Below are 21836 nucleotides of genomic sequence, written 5' to 3'. Positions count from 1 at the left end.
CTGTTTTGATAGAATTTACTGATACAAGAAATCTTAATTTTTCTCCGAACAATTTAATTTTCGTAACATCATAATTCGATGCTTTTTTAAATATGACCTGTAAATTCGCGGAGTTTATACTTCTCTCCGTATAAGGTATTTCAAAGATAGGGTTTTCTATACTACTGTGAATAGTTACATCATCGTGTATAATCACGTTTGAAGTTTCGAAATCAATTATATTTTCATCTTCATTTTCATTGGAATCGTCATTTTCACATTTACCTGCATTTAGTAATTCTAAGCATTCATCAAGTTCTTCGTCAGTAACTTGATTAATTATTGACACTTCTTCAATACCATTCTTCTTCGATTTCGTTCAAATCGTTCATTTGCATATTTGATGCTTTGATTTGATTCATTTCATTACCATTCTTATTTGGTAAATAGAATATAGTAATTTTTATATTCAAATTCAGAAAAATATATTTTATCATATTAAAAATTGTGGACCATTTCAATCGGTCTAATCCGCTACTTATACGTGGTATTCCTAAATATTTTTCATTATTCATTTCACAAATTTCTCTGAGTTCCATTAGAGATTTAAATACGTTTTTGTACGTGGGTTTATCATAATAATTTTCTTTCGTTATTAAATAATAAATATTCCTATTATCTTTTCGAATCTTGGCAACTTGACCTACCATTTTATTTTGCGATTTCAGTTTTTCAATATTTCCGTATTTATTTTTAAAACAGACGGCTATACCTCGTCTCATGTGGAAGTCTTTAGAAACACAATGCGCTAATGCATAATTTTGAGGGGCTTTAAATAAATTACCTTCTTTCTCTTTTACATTTGGAGAATCCGTTATTTCATTCATTTCATTCAGCTTTATAAAATTTTCAATGCGGAACTTTCTCTTGAGAAAAAAAGAATTAATTTGGCCAGATTCGAAAATATTTCTGGCAAATCACAAGTTGCATGCCAAACATATACTATTCAGATAACCTCAAAGCAAAATAATTATCGAATTGGGATCATTGTGGAAAATAAAGACGAAAAATGAACTAAGTTAGAAAATCTTTTAAGAATCAAAAGAACTCAAATTACACGGAAACTGTGGATTTATTATCAATAAATATGACTCAAACGACCGCAAATGAGTCATACCAACTTTTTCTTCACGGTTCAAGACTGATTTGGAATCACCCTGTATAGAACTTGTGTAGTGTGTATTGTGTAGTGCAGCATGTTTTTGCTGCTTGTTACAGGAGAGCTGCATGCGATCATTTTTCTCAGAAGACTTTGATCTTCGGATTTTGGAAAAAAAAAATGTTTATCAAGCAATTGAATTCGAATAATTGATGAGTAATTTTCGTCCAAAATCGATTCTGTCGGGCGCAGCCATGATGAGTATAGAATCAAGTTAATGATTTATGACTACCTCTGATATAACTTTATTTTATATTGTTTTGTCAGTGACATATATAAACAATGGAAAAAATATATAAATGAACCGAATAAGAACCATGCTCCACAATCAAAACGATGTTGAAAATGATGGACAATCATTAAAATAACGGTTTGAATTCAATCAATTAGGAGTGTTAAGGAAGGAAACAATAGATTGGTATAGTCTTATGAGGAAATATTGAACATTTTTGTGAAATTCATAGGAATATCGAAACTAAGAAGAATAAATCAATATAAAATCATTGATATAAATGTTATATCGATAACTGGAATAATCTTATTCTTAGTTACAACTAGTTGAATAAAATAAATATTCATAGAATTTGTCTCAGAACTGAAATCATCTGAAAAAATAAGAATGTGTGAGTGAAATAGATATTGTGAGCGGGTACTTGATTGAAAAACTCTTTGAGAATATAATTATTAAATTAATAAAAACTGAAAATATTACATAAGTTCAAGTCTGCAAATAAAGTTTAAATATAACAAAACAAAAATAAAATGAATACTTTTCAGTCTCAAACAAATATTTTCAATCACACTCTATTTTTGCTATTATTCTTTATATACCAGGATTTCAATTCAAACTCGGGCATCATTCTGGAAACTTGGTGAATGCATGGAAATTAATTCCATAGATTCATGTTTTCTGGGAGGATTTTTATTCCTTACATGATTCTTGAAGTGTATTAGTATTAATTGCTTCTCCTCTCCTGACCATATATGGCGTTTTACTTCTTTGAGTCATCACGTCAGTTGATGAGCCTTGAAATATAAGTATCAAATACTTATAAGATTTCTGGGCTTTTCACGGCCATTATCTGAAACAGAACCTAAATAAAACATTTAATATTCCTGCATATTTAGAAGGTGTACAATCTCTTTGTGAGGTGCGAATCAAATTTTGCCTCAAATATAAACATTAATTATTGAACTGTTCATAATAATCATCATTCGTTTTTCATTGCTATAAATATTTGAAGTAATAACACAAAAATGTATTTTGTTAGATGTAAATCAGAAAAATTTCTATAAAGAATAACGATTTTTTTTCTTTCTGAAACATATATAACACTACTATAAATTATTCATCAAACTTAAAGAATCATCGAAAGTTTTACTTTCATATGGCAAATATCTCATTAAAATCTGTGGACTTCAGATAAGGGAAATTGTCCGTGGCCACCAAGATTTAATATCGTTAGATTGGTTCCTTTGGCCACATTCAAAGAGTATCATTCATCAGTTGAAAAATTTGAAATAAAATATCCGGCACTGTTAAATTCAGAGAACTTGGTGGCCACCGAATATATCTGAAGTTTACATTGATAGATTATAATGGATAGGCAATAGGGTGATTTGCTATGTGGAACTGAATTTTTTGATTATTTATATAGTTTGATGAGCAATTTATATACCATGTTATCATTATGAAAAGGAAATAAAAAGCGATTTCATTTCTCATAGGAATTTTTTCGATTTACATTCAAAAACCACAAGATTGTATCACATCTATAGTAACTAACAGCAATAAAAAATGATTACACCAATAGATTCTACTGAAAAAAGCACCTGTAGAATGTTTTTGTTTCATTACTATAGTACCAATGATAAAAATGTTATGGGAACTTTTCAATATACTCCATTTTCAACTTTCTTTTTGTAGCTTGGAAGCAGATATACAGAAGGACAGACCAAGGAACAGATGAATGGACGGAAATACAGACGTACGAAAAGAGAATCAGACATACGGATGGAATGTCATACCATACATACAGACAAACAGGCATACGGATGGAAGGACAGACAAAGAATTTGACCTATGATTCTTCATCCGGGAGTCGAAACTCTATTGTTTCAGATAAATTTCGGCTTATTATGCGAAAACGAAAACTTTCCTCGAAAAATGTGCGAGCAAGAACTATTTTTCTCATCTTCAACATTCTGTGTGATTCGAATTTGAACTGCATGTATGGGGTCCTAGGAAAAAATTAATATATTCTTGGCTAGGAATAACTTTAAATATATTTACACTATCTTCGAATCTGTGATGATGGCTCATCGGTGCACATTGCTTATTTTAATGAACCCCTCTTTCAATGTCGATACCTGCAGAATAGATTTCAGTTGATTCATTATTTGTATCACTAAAATTAGTGAGAAAATGATAAGTTATTGCTTCAAAAAATATCATCAACTAATGAAATTTTCTCATGGAGTAATCAGAATCTATTCCATAAAAAAATGTAATAATAATACCCATTCCTGTCGCAATTTTTACTATGCAGTTGCTGCGCGCGGACATTGTTTCTTCACTTCTCAACACAACTTATACCAATTAAACGATGCTACAATAACACGAAAATTTAGCGCTCTTTTTATATCGAATAAACAAGATCGAACCCGACATGTGCGAACGCCCCACTCTGTATATAATTGTTATGGTCAATCAACGTCTCCAGTCCCTCAATGTGGTAGGCCGAAAATAAAAGGCAACTATTTCTATATTAGATATTTCATCTTTTCTGTATATGAACCTGAAAGTAACACTTGGCTACTTATACAAGCCCAGTAAATACGGCCGTCGTCATGAGAAATACTAATTTATAATTTTCTATGCGCAGCTCGTTAATTATATATTTCAGCTATTTACATTACATGAAGGTGATGTTATGAAGAAAAACGACTTCATGATTTGATTTTTGTCACAATTTTTACTATGCAGTTGCTGCATTGTTTCTTTACATCTCAACACAACTCATACCAATTAAACGATACCACAATAACACGAAAATTTCGAGCCCTTTTGTATATCGAATAAACAAGATCGGACCCAACATTCGAGAACGCCCCACTCTGTATATAATTGTTATGGTCAATCAACGTCTCCATTCCCTCAATGTGGTTGACCGCAGACGAAAGGCAACGATTTCAATATTAGATATTTTATCTTATCTGTATATAAACCTAAAACTAACACTTGGCTACTTATACAAGCCCGGTAAAAACGGCCATCGTCATGAGATATGCTCATTTCGAATTGTCTGTACCCAGCTCGAAAATCATATATTTAAACTATTTGCATTATATGCAGGTGATGTATGTAAGTAAGAAAAACGACTTCATGATTTGATTCTTGTATGAAAATTAGAAGGAGTAGTTCAATTATTTTTCGAAATCAGCCTCATTTCCAAGATACATTCCGGACAGCCCTAATAGTGTGTTGGCGAGTTTATGGTTATTGATATTTGTAACTGCTCTGAATAAACATCGAATACAATTACTCTACATAATGTTCGAAATTATTTTTGTGAAAATGATATTTCAGATATGTAATCAGACTTTGGAAAAGAATATCGAAAGAGTAGAGTAGAGTAGATACTTTTTTTGAAATAAATCGATGCTTACAAGTATATCTGACCACTTTCAATACAGACACACGAAATCGTTTTCATTCTATGGTGCACTAACTCATTGATATGAAATGAGAACTGGTGAGATCTAGTGACAATAGAAAAGTATTGACAATATAGACATTCTGCAAGACATATTTTGCCATCAAATCTAAATGGAAAACCATAACAAAGTTGAATTCTTCAAATATATTATTCAGAAAAACAATTATTGAAGAAAGAGGTTAGGACACCATTTCCAATCTGTATAAACTGTATTTGGTGATCATCTATCTATTTCACAACAACGAAAAACATGTACGCTTTGTTCGAACAAAATCGTACGACAATGAAAAATTGTATCGTCATTCGAAAGAAGTCTTTCACGCAGGCGGCAACGGAGGTTAAACTGGTACTTCCAAATTTTATTGCAATGTTAAAAAATGGAATGGGAGATTGTCCTTTTCCACGTCGAGTCAAAAATACGATTATAATTCTTAGCTGGATGTTTGTCGCTAATTTCTGAATCCCCTTAACAATTGTTGTTGTTGTTCCAGCGTTAATACTGCAGTCTTAATGTTTGAAGGAGGTCTAATCTCCGATGCCGCCTGCGTGAAAGAATTTTTTCGAATGACCAACAATTTTTCATTCTCATACGATTTTGATGGAACAAAGCGCAGATGTTGTTTGTTGTCGTGAAATAGATAAATTAATCACTTTATTTCCATATACAGTTGATACTCCTAATTTTCATACAAGAATCAAATCATGAAGTGGTTTTTCTTCGTTACATCACCCTCATATAATGTAAATAGCTGAAATATATGATTTACGAGCTGCGTACAGAAAATTACAAATGAGTATTTCTCATGACGACGGCCGTATTTACTGGGCTTGTACAGGGTGCGGCACGGAGGATGGATGGTTTTAAAAAAATAATAAAAGCGTTGATTTTTACTCAAAAACACATTTATTGACGGAATCAGATTCTCAAGGAAATAGCATTTGAGACAGTCAAGTGTGGAAAATCACATCAGGCATGTGGTGGCCGAAATCGGTGATGCAGTGCTGGAGGCGCTCTTGGAAGTTCGCGCAGACTCTCTCCAACATCGCTCTCTCAACTTGGGCAACTTCCACGCGAATAGCCCTTTTCAATTCGTCCAGAGTTCGGGGCTTGGTCTCGTATACTCTAGCCTTGAGGTGTCCCCATGAGAAAAAATCGCATATGGATAAATCTGGGGACCGGGGAGGCCAACTTTTGGGCTGTGCAGCGGTCTTTCGTGTAAGTGTTGCGGATTTTCATTAGCCCAATAACGGCAATTCTGCCGGTTAACCATGTCGTTGAGGTGAAAGTGGGCTTCGTCACTCATGAACAAAATGAGGTTCTCATTTTGATCGATCAGTGCTTCCATCTCACGTGCGAAGTTCATTCGTTGTGCATAATCTCCGGGGTGTAACTGTTGCACAATGGCCAATTTGTAGGGGTGAAAGCAAAGATCCATATGCAAAATTCACAACTGGTAAATGAATGCTAGGAACACACGAGTCTAACGGCACCTTCCCCACTTCTCTCGTCCTCAGTGGGGGCAAGTTATGCCCATCTGAAAAACGTCCGCCCTCCGTGCCGCACCTTGTATAAGTAGCCAAGTGTTACTTTCAGGTTCATATACAGAAAAGATGAAATATCTTATATAGAAATAGTTGCCTTTTATTTTCGGGCTACCACATTGAGGGACTGGAGACGTTGATTGACCATAACAATTATATACAGAGTGGGGCGTTCTCACATGTCGGGTTCGATCTTGTTTATTCGATATAAAAAGGGCGCGAAATTTTCGTGTTATTGAAGCATCGTTTAATTGGTATGAGTTGTGTTGAGAAGTGAGGGAACAATGTCCGCGCGCAGCAAGTGCATAGTAAAAATTGCGACAGAAATGGGTATTATAATTATTACATTTTTTCATAGAATAGATTATGATTGCTCCATGAGAAAATTTCATGAGTTCATGATATTGTTTGAAGCAATAACTTTTCATTTTCTCACTAATTTCACTGATACAAATTATGAATCAACTGAAATCTATTCTGCAGGTATCGATATTAAAGAGAGGTTCATTAAAATAAGCAATGTGCCCCGATGAGCCATCATCACAGATTGGAAGATAGTGTAAATATATTTAAAGTTATTCTAGCCAAGAATATTTTAATTTTTCACTAGGACCCCATACATGCATTTCTTATTCGAATCACACAGAATGTTAAAGATGAGAAAAATAGTTCTTGCTCGCTCGTTTTTCGAGGAAAGTTTTCGTTTTTGAATATTGAGCCGAAAATTATCTCAAACGATAGAGTTTCGACTCCCGGATGAAAAACATAGGTGAAATTCTTTGTCTGTCCGTCCGTCTGTATATGCCTATTTGTCTGTATGTATGTCATTCTATCCGTATGTCTGATTGTCTTTTCGTACTTCTGTATGTCCGTCCATTCCTATGTTTCTTGGTCTGCCTTTCTGTATATCTGTTTTCAAACTACTGGAAGAAAGTTGAAAATGGAATATGAAGAATATTTCCCAAAACATTTTTATCATAGGTGCTATTGTAATGAAACAAAACCATTCTACAGGCGCTTTTTTCAGTAGAATCTATTGGTGAAATCATTTTTTCATTGCAATTGGTTATTATAGTTATGATACAATCTTGTGATTTTCAAATGTATATCATCAAAACTTCTATGAGAAATAAAATTGCTTTTTATTTCCTTTTCCTAAGGTAAACATTTTATATATATTGTTCATCAAACTATATAGAAAGTCTCACAATTTATTATTGCCGGGTATTTTCTTTTCAAAATTTTTCAACTGATGAATGGTGCTCTTCAAATGTGATCAAAGGGACAAATCTAACGATGTCAAATTCATATGTGAATTGTCGGTGCTCACCGACAATTCACATTTTCTGAAGTCCACAGATTATAATATGATATTTGACATGTGAAAGTGAAACTTTCGATAATTTTTGAAGTTTGATGAATAATTAATATTTATAGCGTATTCGACTGACTGCACCAGTTCGAATTAATTCGAGCTAATTATGTCATTTAGCTCTGAAAGAATTCGAATTAATTCGCACTGGTGCAGCCAGTCGAATACGCTATTAGTGTTTTATATGTTTCAGACGGAAAAAAATCATTTAGCATAGAAAATTTTCAGATTTACATCTGAAAAAACACATGATTGATTTCAAAACTTAATTGCAGTGAAAACTAAATGATGACCATTTTGAGCAGTTCAATAGTTATTTCATGTTTTATATCTGAGGCCAAATTTGATTTGTTCCTCATAAACAGAGTATACAGGGTGGGCAAATTTCGATGTTTTAGCACTACAACTTTTAAACCTGAGGTGATAGACAAAATCTGATACCATATACAATCAAATGGTGTGGAATTTATAGCGAGAAAACATCGAGGAAAAATAGATGGCAAAATAGATAAATTCATAACTAAGTTGGCACATTCTTCTATACTCATGTGTAGTTTGGACATCTATCACATTCTGATTCAAAGTTTACATATCAATTTATTTTGTTTTCCTAAGTCCTGAAATTATTGCAGAATTCAATGAAGGAAAACCAAATTTGTGACCTGAAAAGTCATGGAGTTTGATCTCAAAATTAGAAGCAAAACACAACAAACATTTTTCATCGAATCTACGAACAATGTTTTTAATTTTCGATTTCTAAAGCCTTGTTCAACATTTTATGTTTATCACGTCATCAGATTGCGAAAAATATCATCAAATATACCTATGTGAATTCACAATTCAAAGAGTTGAGTTTTTGTGTGTAGATATGAAATAACAATTTCATAATTTCCAATTCATCATATTATGAGAACCATTTGTCAAGAAGAATATTGGAAAATAAATACCAAATAATATATCAGAACTAGTTGGATTCGACAAAGTTTACTCTTCAAACTATAGAAAATTCTTTTTGACCAATCAATTTTTATCAGTCAAGTGGAAAAAACAATAGTTTTGAGGTTTTTGACATGACTGACAGTGGCATTGAAATCAAAACAACCAGTATGTTTAATTTTCAGTTAATGGAGGAAAAGCAAAGGAAAGTCATCTAACACCTAATAAAATTAGAAATTCTCATGCAAAATTTTCAAAGTTATTAATTTTGAAATGAAGCCCTATTTGAAAAGGTTTGAAAATGTTTTTCAGATTTCGGAACCATTTTCTTGGTAAAATATGCAATTGATACATTAAAGCAATGTGGAATTCAATTAATAAACTGATTATGAATAAAAACTTTGAGTTTTTCATCCCAAACTTCGTATTATTTCCAGTGAAATTGGAAATCGAATGAAGTTTTTTCCAAGAAAACTCAACAGAATTTTGAGTATTCATCTCGACTCTTTCTTCGAAATATTCTAACCAATGGTTATCGTGAATCACCCTATGCCTGTGAATGATAAATCAAACTGTTTCTTTGAATCTATGAAATCTCTAAGATATTTATTTCTCGACGTTGAATTCAATTTGATAGAAACGGCTCCATTTCTTCGAATCATTTAATAGTAACAATAGTTCTTCATTGAATCCAACGTTAATATGTAACAGTGTCAAATTAATGAGACTGTACTGCACTCATATGTATCACATTTCTACCAAACAAACATAAGAATAGAATAAATTATGCAGTTCAAGATAAAATTTCATCTTCGTCTAAATGGAATGTACTCTCGTATTTATATTCATGATACTCGATATGATAACAGCGCATTTTTTCCCAGTTGTAGGCTAATACGGAGACAAAACAGCCTCCGTAGGACGATCCGAATGTGGTGTCTGGCATTGAAACCGTTGCTGGAGCAGGGTTAACGGCACCCAAGACAGAATTGCAGAAGTCAGCAAAAAGCGAAAAGTCGATGTTCGGCACGAGAGGTCGGCTCGTTATGCGGCGTTGCTCCACCGCTAAACGCACCCCCTTCTTTTAATTTTATCATAACCGGCCCTCGCATTGCCGAAATTGGGTAAGACCCCGATAGAAATTTGATTTTGGTAAAGAAGAGACTCATTTTAAGGATTGATAGATAGATAAATATCTTATTTCAAAATATATGTAACATAGAGTGTCAGAAAACTATACATTCACAAATTATGTCGCATTAAACCTGAAATGAAAGTACTCTGACAATGAGAACGGTTCTGAACTAATTAACATCTCCTTAACTTTCCTTTCGAAATATCTGAAATGATCAATTACCCTAAAACTATTCGGTAGATGATTATAAATCTTTATACAATTTAATTAATTAAGCTTAATCTATCCGAGACTGCATGAAAGAAGCGTCGGACGACCCCCCAGAAGATGGATGGACGACATTAGAGAGACTGCGGGTCGTAACTGGTATAGAACAGCTAGGGATAGAGAAGAGTGGAAGAACAGAGGGGAGGCCTATGTCCAGGAGTGGATTCTGAAAGGCTGTTAAAGAAGAAGAAGAAGAAGAATCTATGCTTAGGATAATGTAAGTTCAGAGTTCTTGTCTGGTAATTATAAGCTGTTGTGTATTGTTTCTTCGCATCTTTATTTTTGAAAAAACAAAAATTAAGCATTCGAATAGATAAATACCAGAAAAAAACACATTTCAGTTCTTGAAGAATTCTTCCAATGAATATACTGTCTTAACTAAAAAGATCTGCTTTACACCATTCTTAAACTTCTTTTCTGATAATTGCTTAATTGATTCAGGCAGCTTATTGTAGATTTTTGGACCCCAGAAGTCAACACCCTGTTAGGAAAATTTCCGTCTGTGGTATGGAATGCTGAGCTTATCTCTTCCTCTAGTATTGAAAAGATGATATAGGCCATTGGATGGAAAATGGTCCAGATTTTTATGAACATATGTAACGCATTCAAGAATATATACTGCTGGTATGGTCAGAATCCCCAACTTTTGGAAAGGAACCCTGCAGCTGCCTGTCTGTTTGAGATTTATGATTATCCTTATAGCTTTTCATTTGGAGAATCAGGAGGTCATGGACTAGTGGTGAGGTACCCCATAGGAGTATTCCATATTTGCCAGAGATAGAAGTTGGCAAAATATGTAATCAGAGCTGCGTGCCTCGAAGATATCTTATTCACTGTTGATATTGAATATATAGATATGAAAAATTCCTTATTCAGTTCCTCAATATGTGGCTTCCATGACAAAACTCCTTCCACGGTTATTCCGAGGAGTTTGATAGTGTTCTCCTTCTCACTTTCTATCTGTAATTGTTGATTCTTGGATTCGTTGATGGATAGACTGTTGGAGTGGAACCATTCGCCTGAAGTCGAGTGCACATATCTCTCGAACAGCTGTAGCTGCTCAACACTAGAATTCCTCATAAAAAAGGAGGTGTCGTCTGCAAAGAGAAGAGTTCTTAATGTTCTTTTGGATGCCTCCATACTTGAGTTGAGATCATTCATGTAAATAATAAAAAGCAGAGGTCCAAGAATTGATCCCTGAGAAACCCCCGGTGATTTGCTCTTTACCTGCGAGAGGAGATCATTTCATTGTACTTGCTGTTTTCTGTTTGATAGGAAGGAGCCAATCAACTTCAAAGCTGTACCATCAATACCATAGTACCGCATTTTACTGATCAGAATGCCATGATTTACTGTATCAAAAGCTCTTGTTAGGTCTTTGGAAAGTATTTGTGAGATCGATTTTTCATCCATAGCTTCGATAATTAGGTGCATCAGCTCAAGTAGCATTGTCGAAGTCGATTTGGCGTTTCTGAATCTATACTGTTGGTTGCTCGAAATTTTATTGCTTCCAAAGTGTTTGAGAAGTCTCGTTTGATTTGTTTATTTTCCAATGTTCCAATTTGAGGTTATGCTTATAATTCTTATCATTCATTACCTTCTGTGATGGTAGTTCAATTGTCGCTGAATTTTCTGTCGGAGCATTCTTCGTTATATTTACATCTTTTTGCCTGGCTGTACGATTTCAGATTCATGATCTTGAAAACTAACCTTTTCTAACTAATTAGTTATTTTTACGTAGAACTCGGTTTTTTTCTTGATATTCTTCTAGTAGTCGCTTTAGATATTCATTTTCTGAACTTAGAATTCTATTTTGCATCATCAATTCCTCGTATGGTGGTGTTTTCTCTTCTGCTATCTTCACTAGTAGAGAGTGTTTACATATTGAATCTTCACGATTTCCGGATAATGTAATGCATGATGGATGGAAGTTTTCCAAGCATTTTCCACACTGAATGAATTACACTACTTTTTTTGTACAATGAGCACATTTTTGTTCACTTTTCTTTTTGTTTTTCTCGAGACCTAGATCCGATTCATGTTCACTCGTCGCCATTTTCAATTATTATCAGGTAGGTCCCTAGCCTGTAACAGTAATAAATTCTGAAATTGAAGAGTACAAATCATTTATGAAAATCAAGAAGAAGAGGTCCAAGAATGGTGCCTTGGGGGACACTAAACTTTGAATCAAATATATCACAGTTTATTTCTCTTTCATTCTTTATTACACTAACTCTTAGTTGTCGTTCTGTTAAATATAAACGAAACCATTTTCCTGCTGTATTCTTTATACCTAAATGATCTAATTTTGTTGAAAAAAGTTCCCTAACTAAACAGTCATAAGCACTTGACTGATCCAAAAACAACCCTAGAGCTAGTTCATGTCCCTCAATTAACCGTACAATTTCTTCATTGAATTGGTATATAGCAGACTGTGTAGATTTTCTCTTGAGAAAGCTATTTTGAGAGCTACTTATGATCTTATAATCCTCGAGAAATTTCAATAGTTTTTTAGACATGGCTTGGTCGAAATTTTCAGAAATGGACGATAACAAACTAATTGGTCTATAATTTTCCATAGATGTTGCTTCTCCTTTTTTATGAATAGGCTTAATGAGTGACATTTTCAACTGTTTTGGAAAGATTCCATACTTAAAGGAACTGTTCACTATATAAGAGTGAATATGTTTGATCTCATTCACACAATTCTTAGCCACACTGGGGGGTACACCATCCTCACCACTTGTGAATTTATTTCTAAGTTCATTTATAATTTCTTCTCTTTCTTCTGGCGTTTTGTTCTAATTGAAATGTGTTACTGTTTAACGGAATATTGTGAGAGGATGGTGCATCCACCAGGTCACCTAGCAATCTTGGTAGTTTCTCTATAAGAAGAGTATTGTACTCATTTGCCTTTTTCAATGCATTACCTCAGAAGATCTGTTCATTTGAATTTCTCCTTATCTTGACCACATCGTTTTGTTTTCATTTTTTGATTTTTTAATTTTTTCATTAAAATGATTTACCCTAGCCTTTCTCAGCAATTCTTGATATTTTATTCTTTCATCGTTATATTCGTTTCTGAGAGGATTATTTTTGATTTTAATGTTGAAAGTATATCTAGTCTTTTTTTACAGTTTATAACTTCTTGTGTATTATAATGAGTTTTTGGTCTGTTGACCTTTTTAAAACATTTCAAAGGAAAACATTGTGTAAAAATGGGCATTAATGTTCGCATGAACATACTCCACTGCATATCAACATCACTCTCATCTGAATCATTAACTTGTTTCCAATCCTGATTGGAATGCAGATTTCCACGTCAACTAGGAAAATCTTTCGTTAAGCCTAAGCGACGTATAGCGCGAAATATAATAAATAGTATATATACAGAGCTGTGACGAGCACTGAAGAAAAGTGCGAGCACTAAGCACTCGAAAAAAAAAGGCTTCGAGCACCAAGCACTAAGCACCGATTTCCATAGAAGACTCGCGATTACTAAGTACTTTGTAAAAGAAATTCGAAATTTGGAGCACTAAGCACTTTAGTAGAAACTGTTGAAAGTGAAGTTTTTTAATCGGAATAAATATTGTTCCTATAAACATATATAAGATTATGGACGGGTAAGATAAGACCAAAACTTTATAGAAGCGATCTGATTCACAATAGTAAATTTTCCCGAATGAAAAACGAACAGAAAAATGCAGTCATTGTTTTTCCAGAGTTGACAATATAATCAGATTTATCAAAAAAAAATGAACAAAATGAAAATGAAAGCGAACAAGTTCAAATTATTGAAAGATGGATTTTGAACTTTTAACACTGTAATTTTTATTTGTAGAAAAATGTTTGACTATATTCAAATGAAAGTAAAGATTGAATTGTCACAAAAATGAATGATACTAGTTAATCAACATATAGATTGAATATCAAATAGCAGGAACCTGCATGGAAGGGACAAATGTGATGACTTATTATTTCATACTTGAAAACTTATAATTATGTATATATTTTTGAGCTGTCGTTCAGCTTTATTATTTCGTCATAATGTCTGTAATTAATGAATTTTGTGCCAGAGATGGTCAAAAACAATAAGGTTCGACCGAGGGTTCGACTCACTGATGATGAATCTGTCATGAAATTCGATTCTGTTCGTCCGGCCGAAAAAATGATAATTCTCGAAAATATATTTAAACTTGAAATTCTCAGGATATCTTCGAATATCAAATGTTGCTGTTTAGTTAATCGAATTTTTGTTTTTGGAAGATTTCGAAACTTTCAATTCAATCTAAATAAAATGTTGCCTTTAGGTGTAAAATGACAATTTCAAGAGTGATAATTAATATTATGCGGAAAGCTCAACCAGAATCATAAGAATATCAACCAAAATATCCTGAAAAAATTATTCAATATTTCTTTCATCACAAAATCGACGAGTTTGGTAGAACCATAACTAGGCTTCGGCTGAATATGCATTTGCATTACTGTATTTTTGTATTTTTCAATGTATATTCGAAATGATGTTCATATTTTAATCATTTTCTGTTTTAAATGCATATTTCCAAGATAAAATTTGTTGTTAAACAAGAACAAATCTAATTGAAACGTTTTTTTGGCAAATCCCGAACGTCTTTTATGACTTTTTATGACCTACCCAAACCGCATCGAATGAATGTTGAAAATAGTTATCAACAACATCTGGTAAAAAAGATAGTTCACCTAAATAGAAATTAATTTTAAACCATCCAACCAACTCAAATTATGAACGTCTTGATGATTATAGGATTCCGTAACATCTGAACTATAGAGATTTCTTCGATATACAAGGTGAATGCAGTATTCGGAGGAAATATTTATCCCAAATAATGACGTTAACAACATCTGGTACCGTATTCTCGTGAAAATGGTCTACGAACTGTACGGAGTTGCTTCGTTTCAGAGATATGACGAGCGTAGAAGTTTTTAAAAACGGTACCTAGGTAGTTATTTCGAAATTATCCTGAATATTTTTTTGTAGTTTTTTATTTTATAGATTGAATAACTAAAAATGAAACTTTTCGGTCTCCTGTGTTATCTTCATACCAAGCTTCATTATCGGGAAAAAAAATTTGCTTAACTCATTCGGAAAACTATTCACGGTATTTATGATATGGAATAGATTGGCTTCAATTTTTTTTTCGAGAATGAAACTAGATATGAAGGAAAAACAGGAGACGAAAAAGTTGTATATTAGTAGTTGTTCAATCTTTGAAAATTTCTTAAAAATTAAAAAAAAGTCAGTTGCGTACTCTTTGTCCTCAATATTGTCGACTGTTGTGGCCACTGGCTAAATAAGCGCCTTACTACTTTCAATAACTTTACTAAATTTTAAATATTTACGATAATTTATAATTGCCTACCTTTTTTTTTTAATTCAACATCATGTATATGTATCTTGAGAACAAATTAGCCCCATAAAACCCTTTTCTCTTAAACCGACCTGAAAAATCATTCTGTATAAGTTCAAACCCCAGGTACACAATATTTAATATTTCGTAGATCCCTCAGAATACCTATTTGTCAGAAACTACTAATCGGAAAGGTGAATGAGTAAACAGTTAAAATCTTCTTGACAGAGCTTCGCGGTATCAACTGGCATTTGAATTTGCTTTGAATATTATAAGAAATAGCATGTATACTAGGATCATCAATAGATGATAAATCAACAGAATATAAGTTGATCTGTCATGATTGCCAAAAAGTATAGGTATATTCGACAGAAAGGCTTTCCAGATCAGAATTGATGAACATTTAAAGAGTTTTCGTAACTGCAAAAACAATTGTTCATATTTCAGTCCCTTATTAGAATGGGGACATACGTTTCACCATAATATTGAATTTCTACACACCGAAATTAAAAGTTGAGGCTTGAAATCCCAAGAACAACTAGATATACCCAGATAGACTTAATGAAATTATTGAGCGTTGAACTTTCGAAATGAATGAATTTATTTGAATGAAAAAAGGAAGACTCGTCGCTCCAAATGATTTTATTAAAAAAATCTGGATCTGATTGATGTTTTCCAAAATTTGCCGGCAAAATTGAATTTTGTTGAGGTGAATAATTATTCGAGTAATATTTTCGCACGTGAACAATTGCCATTGTTCACTAAGTAATGCAACATCGAAGATTTCTCAATAGAATTGACGAACTTGATTTTGTCAGAAACGTACCCATTCGGTTGAAAACAGCCATATCTTTTTTTTTCAATAACAAATGACTTGTGTGTTACCTCTTTGAATTTTGAAATCACTATCAAATAGGCAATTTATAGGTGTAATGTGCAGCAGTAGCTCGGTGCATTTTTTTTCCATTACGATGGGCTTCATGAACAAAATAATCCACTACCAAAATTTCCAATAAATATATTTCTCACAGCCCACCTTCAAAATTTTCGGATGATGTTTTTAATGTAAACGTTAAAATCATTCTTCAGCAATATTTTACTAAGAAAATTAACCAGGAAGATGTAAAATTGGACCAACTGTAAGGGCAAAAATTCTTTATTTTCAACAAAAAAAAATATCTCGAAAACGGTAAGACTCTTATTATAGAAATTTTGTCATAGCAGGTGGATTATCCTTTGATCTACATTCTCCCTCGGTTTAACGTGGTCTTAACAAGACACCCTGTATATCACAATTTTATTATGAATAAGCAAACTTCTTTGGGAAACTTCTTCAAAAGAAGGAACATTTGAAAAAATGTTTTCCTAATCCCCCCAAGGCTTATGTCTGGGTAGGCCACTGAAGATACAAGCCATCGTTTTATTCCTATGATTCTCCAACAAAGCTCAATAATTTTTGTGTTAGCAAAAAAAAAACTTATATTTTGCAGAAGTGTCTTATCAGCATCGGAAACAGGCCTGATTTTATTTAAACAATTTCACAATTGTCTATTTGTATTGCCTTTCGTCCCCAGAGTATGCGCAATAAACATTGGATTCAGTAACTGAATACATCGTTAGTCGAATAAATCAGATGCGGATAAGGAAAATTTCAGATATTTTCTATTTTTGTGAATATTGGATCACCCGGTATGTTAATATCATGATTATTATTAATAGAAGGCATTCATAAGGAGTGACAAAACTGCAATTTTTGAAATAATACTACCGATAAATAAAAGATTGCGGGACCTATGAAATTACTTTCCTTAAGGAATGTTAATTGACCACCCTGTATCACCATGCGAAGCAGAGATTTAGAATTTTTATCATCAATTAAATCTTTGTGGTTACGGAAACGAAAAAAAAAAATTATATTAACGTACCTACAGCGTGATACTATATTCATAAAAAAGAGGAAAAGTCTGAAATTTTCCTTGTACAGATGTGATTTATATGACTTCAGAAATATTGAAGGAAAGCAGTAATAAAGGGTGACAAAACTTCAAAAATTGAAATTATTTGGTGGATTAGTTGAAGACTTATTGAACTAAAAAATTTCACTCATAAGGGAATGTTAATTGATCACCCTGTATGACCGAGCCTAACACAGGTTTAGAATTTTTATTATGAATTATTTCTTTGTGGTTACTAAAACAAAAAAAAAACATCAAGTTCAAGTAGATTGTGATCCAATATTCACAAGAACAGGAAATGTCTGAAATTTTCCCATTTCGGATCTGATTTACTCGATTTCAATATTGAAGGAAGGCGTTAGTGAAGAGTGAAAAAACTTCAAAATTCGAAATTATTCGGTCGATTAGTTAAAGAGTAATTGAATTGTTAAATTTCACACATAAGATTGTAGCGTGCTACATTTCAAATTTTATATATATTCAACTGAGTCAGACAGTTGATGGAAATCTGGGCGTACGCCAATGCGTATCTTCGTGCATATGTACTCGATACTACGAAATTATGATATCATTTTTCTTTTCTAGTTTCTTCGAACGTACATATATCGATAATTATCGCTGCAAAATAGTTATAATTGTTTTTCTCTAGTTCATTCATAAAACCCTGAAAAAAGGGTTTTTTTTTTGGTATATTTTCTTTGCTGAATTCCTGATTGGTTCTTGATAAACGTTGAAAGTTGGATAATTACATTGAGAGTTCTTCGTCTAAAGACAGCCCATCATTGTCAATTGTCAACTTACAAGTCAAATTATTTACTCTCCTTACAATTGAAGAACTGCCAGACCTAAGTTCTTATCAACTTCGGTGGAGGAAGATTGGCTCAGTATAGAGCTAGGACTTTTACCTCTTCAGGAAAGTAATTTAGGATCTTAGAAAAGTTCATTCTTTTTTTTTATACAATTATAAATTTCGGATTCACTTGTATATATTTTCATTTTATAAATATTGTATGTAAATTTTTCTGGTACCAGATATTTTAAAGATTCGGATTGTGAAATACTTATGTAATTATAAGAGGTGTTTGATCGACCTGGGTTTTTGTCCCTTCCATTTGGTAGATTCAGGGATCTGAACCACGACTCAAACAAACGACTGTTCTCGGGCATTTTGAGTTGTAACGAAGAGGTTACACATAATTTTGGCGCCCAACGTGGGGCCGTTAAGGTCTTTTTGGCCATTCGATCACTAGATCTCTCAGTTTGCCTGGTGGGGGTGACTGTTTATTTGGGGTTGATCATTATCCTCGTTCCGGATAGTTCAGGTTATTATTTTTGGGATCATCTCTCGGCAATTATATCTGATTTTTCAGTCGGGATTTATTTTTTTTTGATAAGTTTTCAATTTTTCTCTTCTACCTTATCTTATTCCTTTGAATTTTCTATCGTGGAAAATGTCTCTCAACCCAAATTATCTAAAACAAAATGAACTCGCTTATGAGATTGCGATTCGAGGTATTGAGATCCCGTCATCAGTGGATGACAAACGTAAAATTTTGAGAGGTTTACTTTCACAAGAATCCTCAGATCGTAGTTTCACTGTCTTGTCTGATCCTTTTTCCTTCAAAGAAAATGTTGAAGGCATTAAAGAGAGTTTAACAGATTTGAAGGAGATTTGCGCTAAGTTCAATTCAAATTCTCCTCAAATTGATCACAAACGTATACTCACTCGTTTAACTCATGTAACTGGTAGAATTCAACGGCTATCGGTTGATAAAGATGATGAATCTGCTATCAGACAGAATCTTTATAAAGAAGTCCTTATGTTGGAGTCTGATATAGCAGAAAAGGTGTCCCCTTCTGAAGCTCATTTTCCTTCTACCTCAACACCTGTGAAGTCTGCAGGTTTGCATCATCCTCTGTCTCCTGTCAACGCTCCAACTAATTCTAAATGTATACCTGTTTATAAGTGGGATTTAAAAAAGTTTTCGGGAAAGGAACCATTAATTCCATTCTTGGAGTTGGTTGAGTCCCTTAAGGTTTCTAGAGGTTGTACAGATTCGGACCTATTCGACTCTGCTGGGGATTTGTTTGAAAATGATGCGTGGACTTGGTGGCATAACAACCACATCAAGAATCGTTTCCTGAACTGGAACGAACTCGTTGATGCCCTGAAATCCACATTCTTGCATAGTAATTATGACTCAATGTTATTGCAGGATATCAAATCTCGTAAGCAGAATTCTCGAGAGTCAGTTGCGCTGTATATCACTTTTATGGAGGCACAATTTTATAGATTAAATAAATGTCCTTCAGAGATTGAAATGGTTAATATTATAAGGAATAATTTACTTCCTGACTATGTAAAAGCCCTTGTTTTACAGGATATTGCATCAGTATCTCAGCTGACATCTCTTTGTAGGAGAGTTGAGGATGCTCTCTGTTTAAGCGTTTCAAATCAGTTGAGAGAGCTCCAGGTGTCTGAAACTCGATCTAATGTCAGATGTTGGAACTGTGGTGAGGAAAACCATCGTTACAACGAATGTAGGAAGTTGAGAACGCGCTTCTGCTTTGGTTGCGGTCAGAGGAACGTTATCAAGTCCAACTGTCCTCGGTGTTCAAAAAACGAACAGAGGGTCCACAATCCCGCAGGTATTGGAGGCCCCTCAAGTCAAAAACCTGCTCCAAAACCGAAACAGAAATCGAATCAGAAGAAGAATTAATTTCTTCGTCACCCATAGTTATGGAGAACTCCGATTTATCTGTTCCTGAAGCGGTAAGAAAGGTTAAAAAGAACCATAGTGTCTTGAGAGAGACCAATCCCTTATTAGAACTTCGTCAGAAGGACAATCGTCCTTATCTAACAGTTCAGGTAGGAGGTGAGCTTATATCTTCCTTGGTGGATAGTGGTAGCAACGTCACAATTTTAGGTTCTTCTTCTGTTCACCTTTTACGGAAGATGAATCTAGGCCTCCACTACGACGTATCGGTTAACCTTACAACGGCCGATGGAAAGCCTCAGAATACTTTGGGGTATGTCAACCTTCCCATAAGTTTGAACGAGGTGACCAAGGTACTCAGGGTACTTGTCGTACCATCAATAACTCACGACCTTATTTTGGGTATGGATTTCATACATGATTTTAATCTGACTCTTGATTTCAGAGATTTTTCCTATGGTTCCTCTTGTTTATCTTCGGATAACTCTGTAGCTGTGGTTCGAGCTATACTCGGATCTGATTCATTGACAGAGCCTCAAAAGTACGAATTGGACTTCGTTATAGATTTATTTAAACAAATTGCGCCCTCTGATAGATTAGGTAGGACTCATTTGTATCGGCATCATATCGATACAGGAGATGCCAAGCCAGTTAGACAAAGACAGTATCCACTTTCTCCAGCAATGCAGAAAGTTTTGAATGTGGAAATTGATAAGATGTTGGAGCTCAACATTATCAAACCTATCTCCGGGTGTAGCCCATGGTTGTCTCCACTTTGGTTGGTCCCCAAGAAGGATGGTACACACAGGGTTGTATTTGATGCCAGGAAGTTGAATTCCATTACCCTACCTGACAGTTATCCTATGCCTCCAATTGATTCTGTTCTGAGTAAGGTACGTGATGCATGTTATCTTAGCTCAATAGATTTAAAACAAGCATTTTTCCAAATTCCGTTGGATGAAGAATCCAAAATAAAAACAACTTTCGCTATTTCAGGCAGAGGCTTGTTCTGTTTCAATGTATTACCGTTTGGTTTAAATTGTGCTTGTCAAGCAATGGTGAGACTTATGGATATGGTCATTGGACCTTCTTTGGAGCCCTATGTATTCTATTATGTCGATGACATAATCGTTTGTACCCCTACTTTTGAAATGCATCTCGCTGTTCTCAGAAAACTATTTCACTGTCTAAAAGAGGCAAATTTGACAATAAACTTTGATAAATGTAAGTTTTGTAGACCCTCATTAAATTTTTTGGGATTTGTTGTAGATGAGAATGGTCTAAGAACGGATCCATCTAAAGTTCAAGATATTTTGGATTATCCCATTCCCAAAAATACCACACAAATTCGTCGGTTGATTGGTTTAATCGGTTATTATCGCAGATTTTTAAGAGATTTTGCTTCAGTGTGTAGTCCAATAACTGATTTATTAAAGGGTAGGAAGAAAGGTCAACCAGTTGTGTGGACAGATGATGCAAATAATGCTTTCCTCAAGATAAAATCATTGTTAACTTCAGCCCCTATTTTGGCGAGTCCAGATTTTTCAAGACCATTTAGTCTTGCTTGTGATGCAAGTGATAGTGGTGTTGGAGCAGTTTTGTTTCAGG

The 21836-nt window shown here is 33.8% G+C and overlaps 1 protein-coding gene across 2 annotated transcripts; it reads left to right on the top strand.

Moving 5' to 3' along the window:
• The first annotated feature begins 18897 nt into the window (after positions 1-18897).
• On the top strand, positions 18898-20756 carry LOC123678393. Of its 2 annotated transcripts, none has more exons than XM_045615401.1 (2): positions 18898-20541; positions 20674-20756. In XM_045615401.1, exon 1 carries the CDS (start codon positions 18963-18965, stop codon positions 20229-20231), a length of 1269 nt encoding a protein of 422 aa, XP_045471357.1. In that variant the 5' UTR covers positions 18898-18962; the 3' UTR covers positions 20232-20541; positions 20674-20756. The 2 variants fall into 2 exon arrangements, with proteins under 2 accessions (XP_045471357.1, XP_045471356.1); XM_045615400.1 differs by having other exon boundaries at positions 18898-20581.
• Positions 20757-21836: the final 1080 nt, after the last annotated feature.

Source organism: Harmonia axyridis, chromosome 4, assembly GCF_914767665.1.
Source record: "Harmonia axyridis chromosome 4, icHarAxyr1.1, whole genome shotgun sequence".
NCBI classification, from domain to species: domain Eukaryota; kingdom Metazoa; phylum Arthropoda; class Insecta; order Coleoptera; family Coccinellidae; genus Harmonia; species Harmonia axyridis.
The sequence above is the reverse complement of the archived record's forward strand: the minus strand, read 5'-3'. Positions and strand labels throughout refer to the sequence as shown.

Coding starts and splice junctions, on each gene's coding strand:
- LOC123678393 (XM_045615401.1), top strand. CDS start 18,963: ATGTCTCTCAACCCAAATTATCTAAAACAAAATGAACTCGCTTATGAG.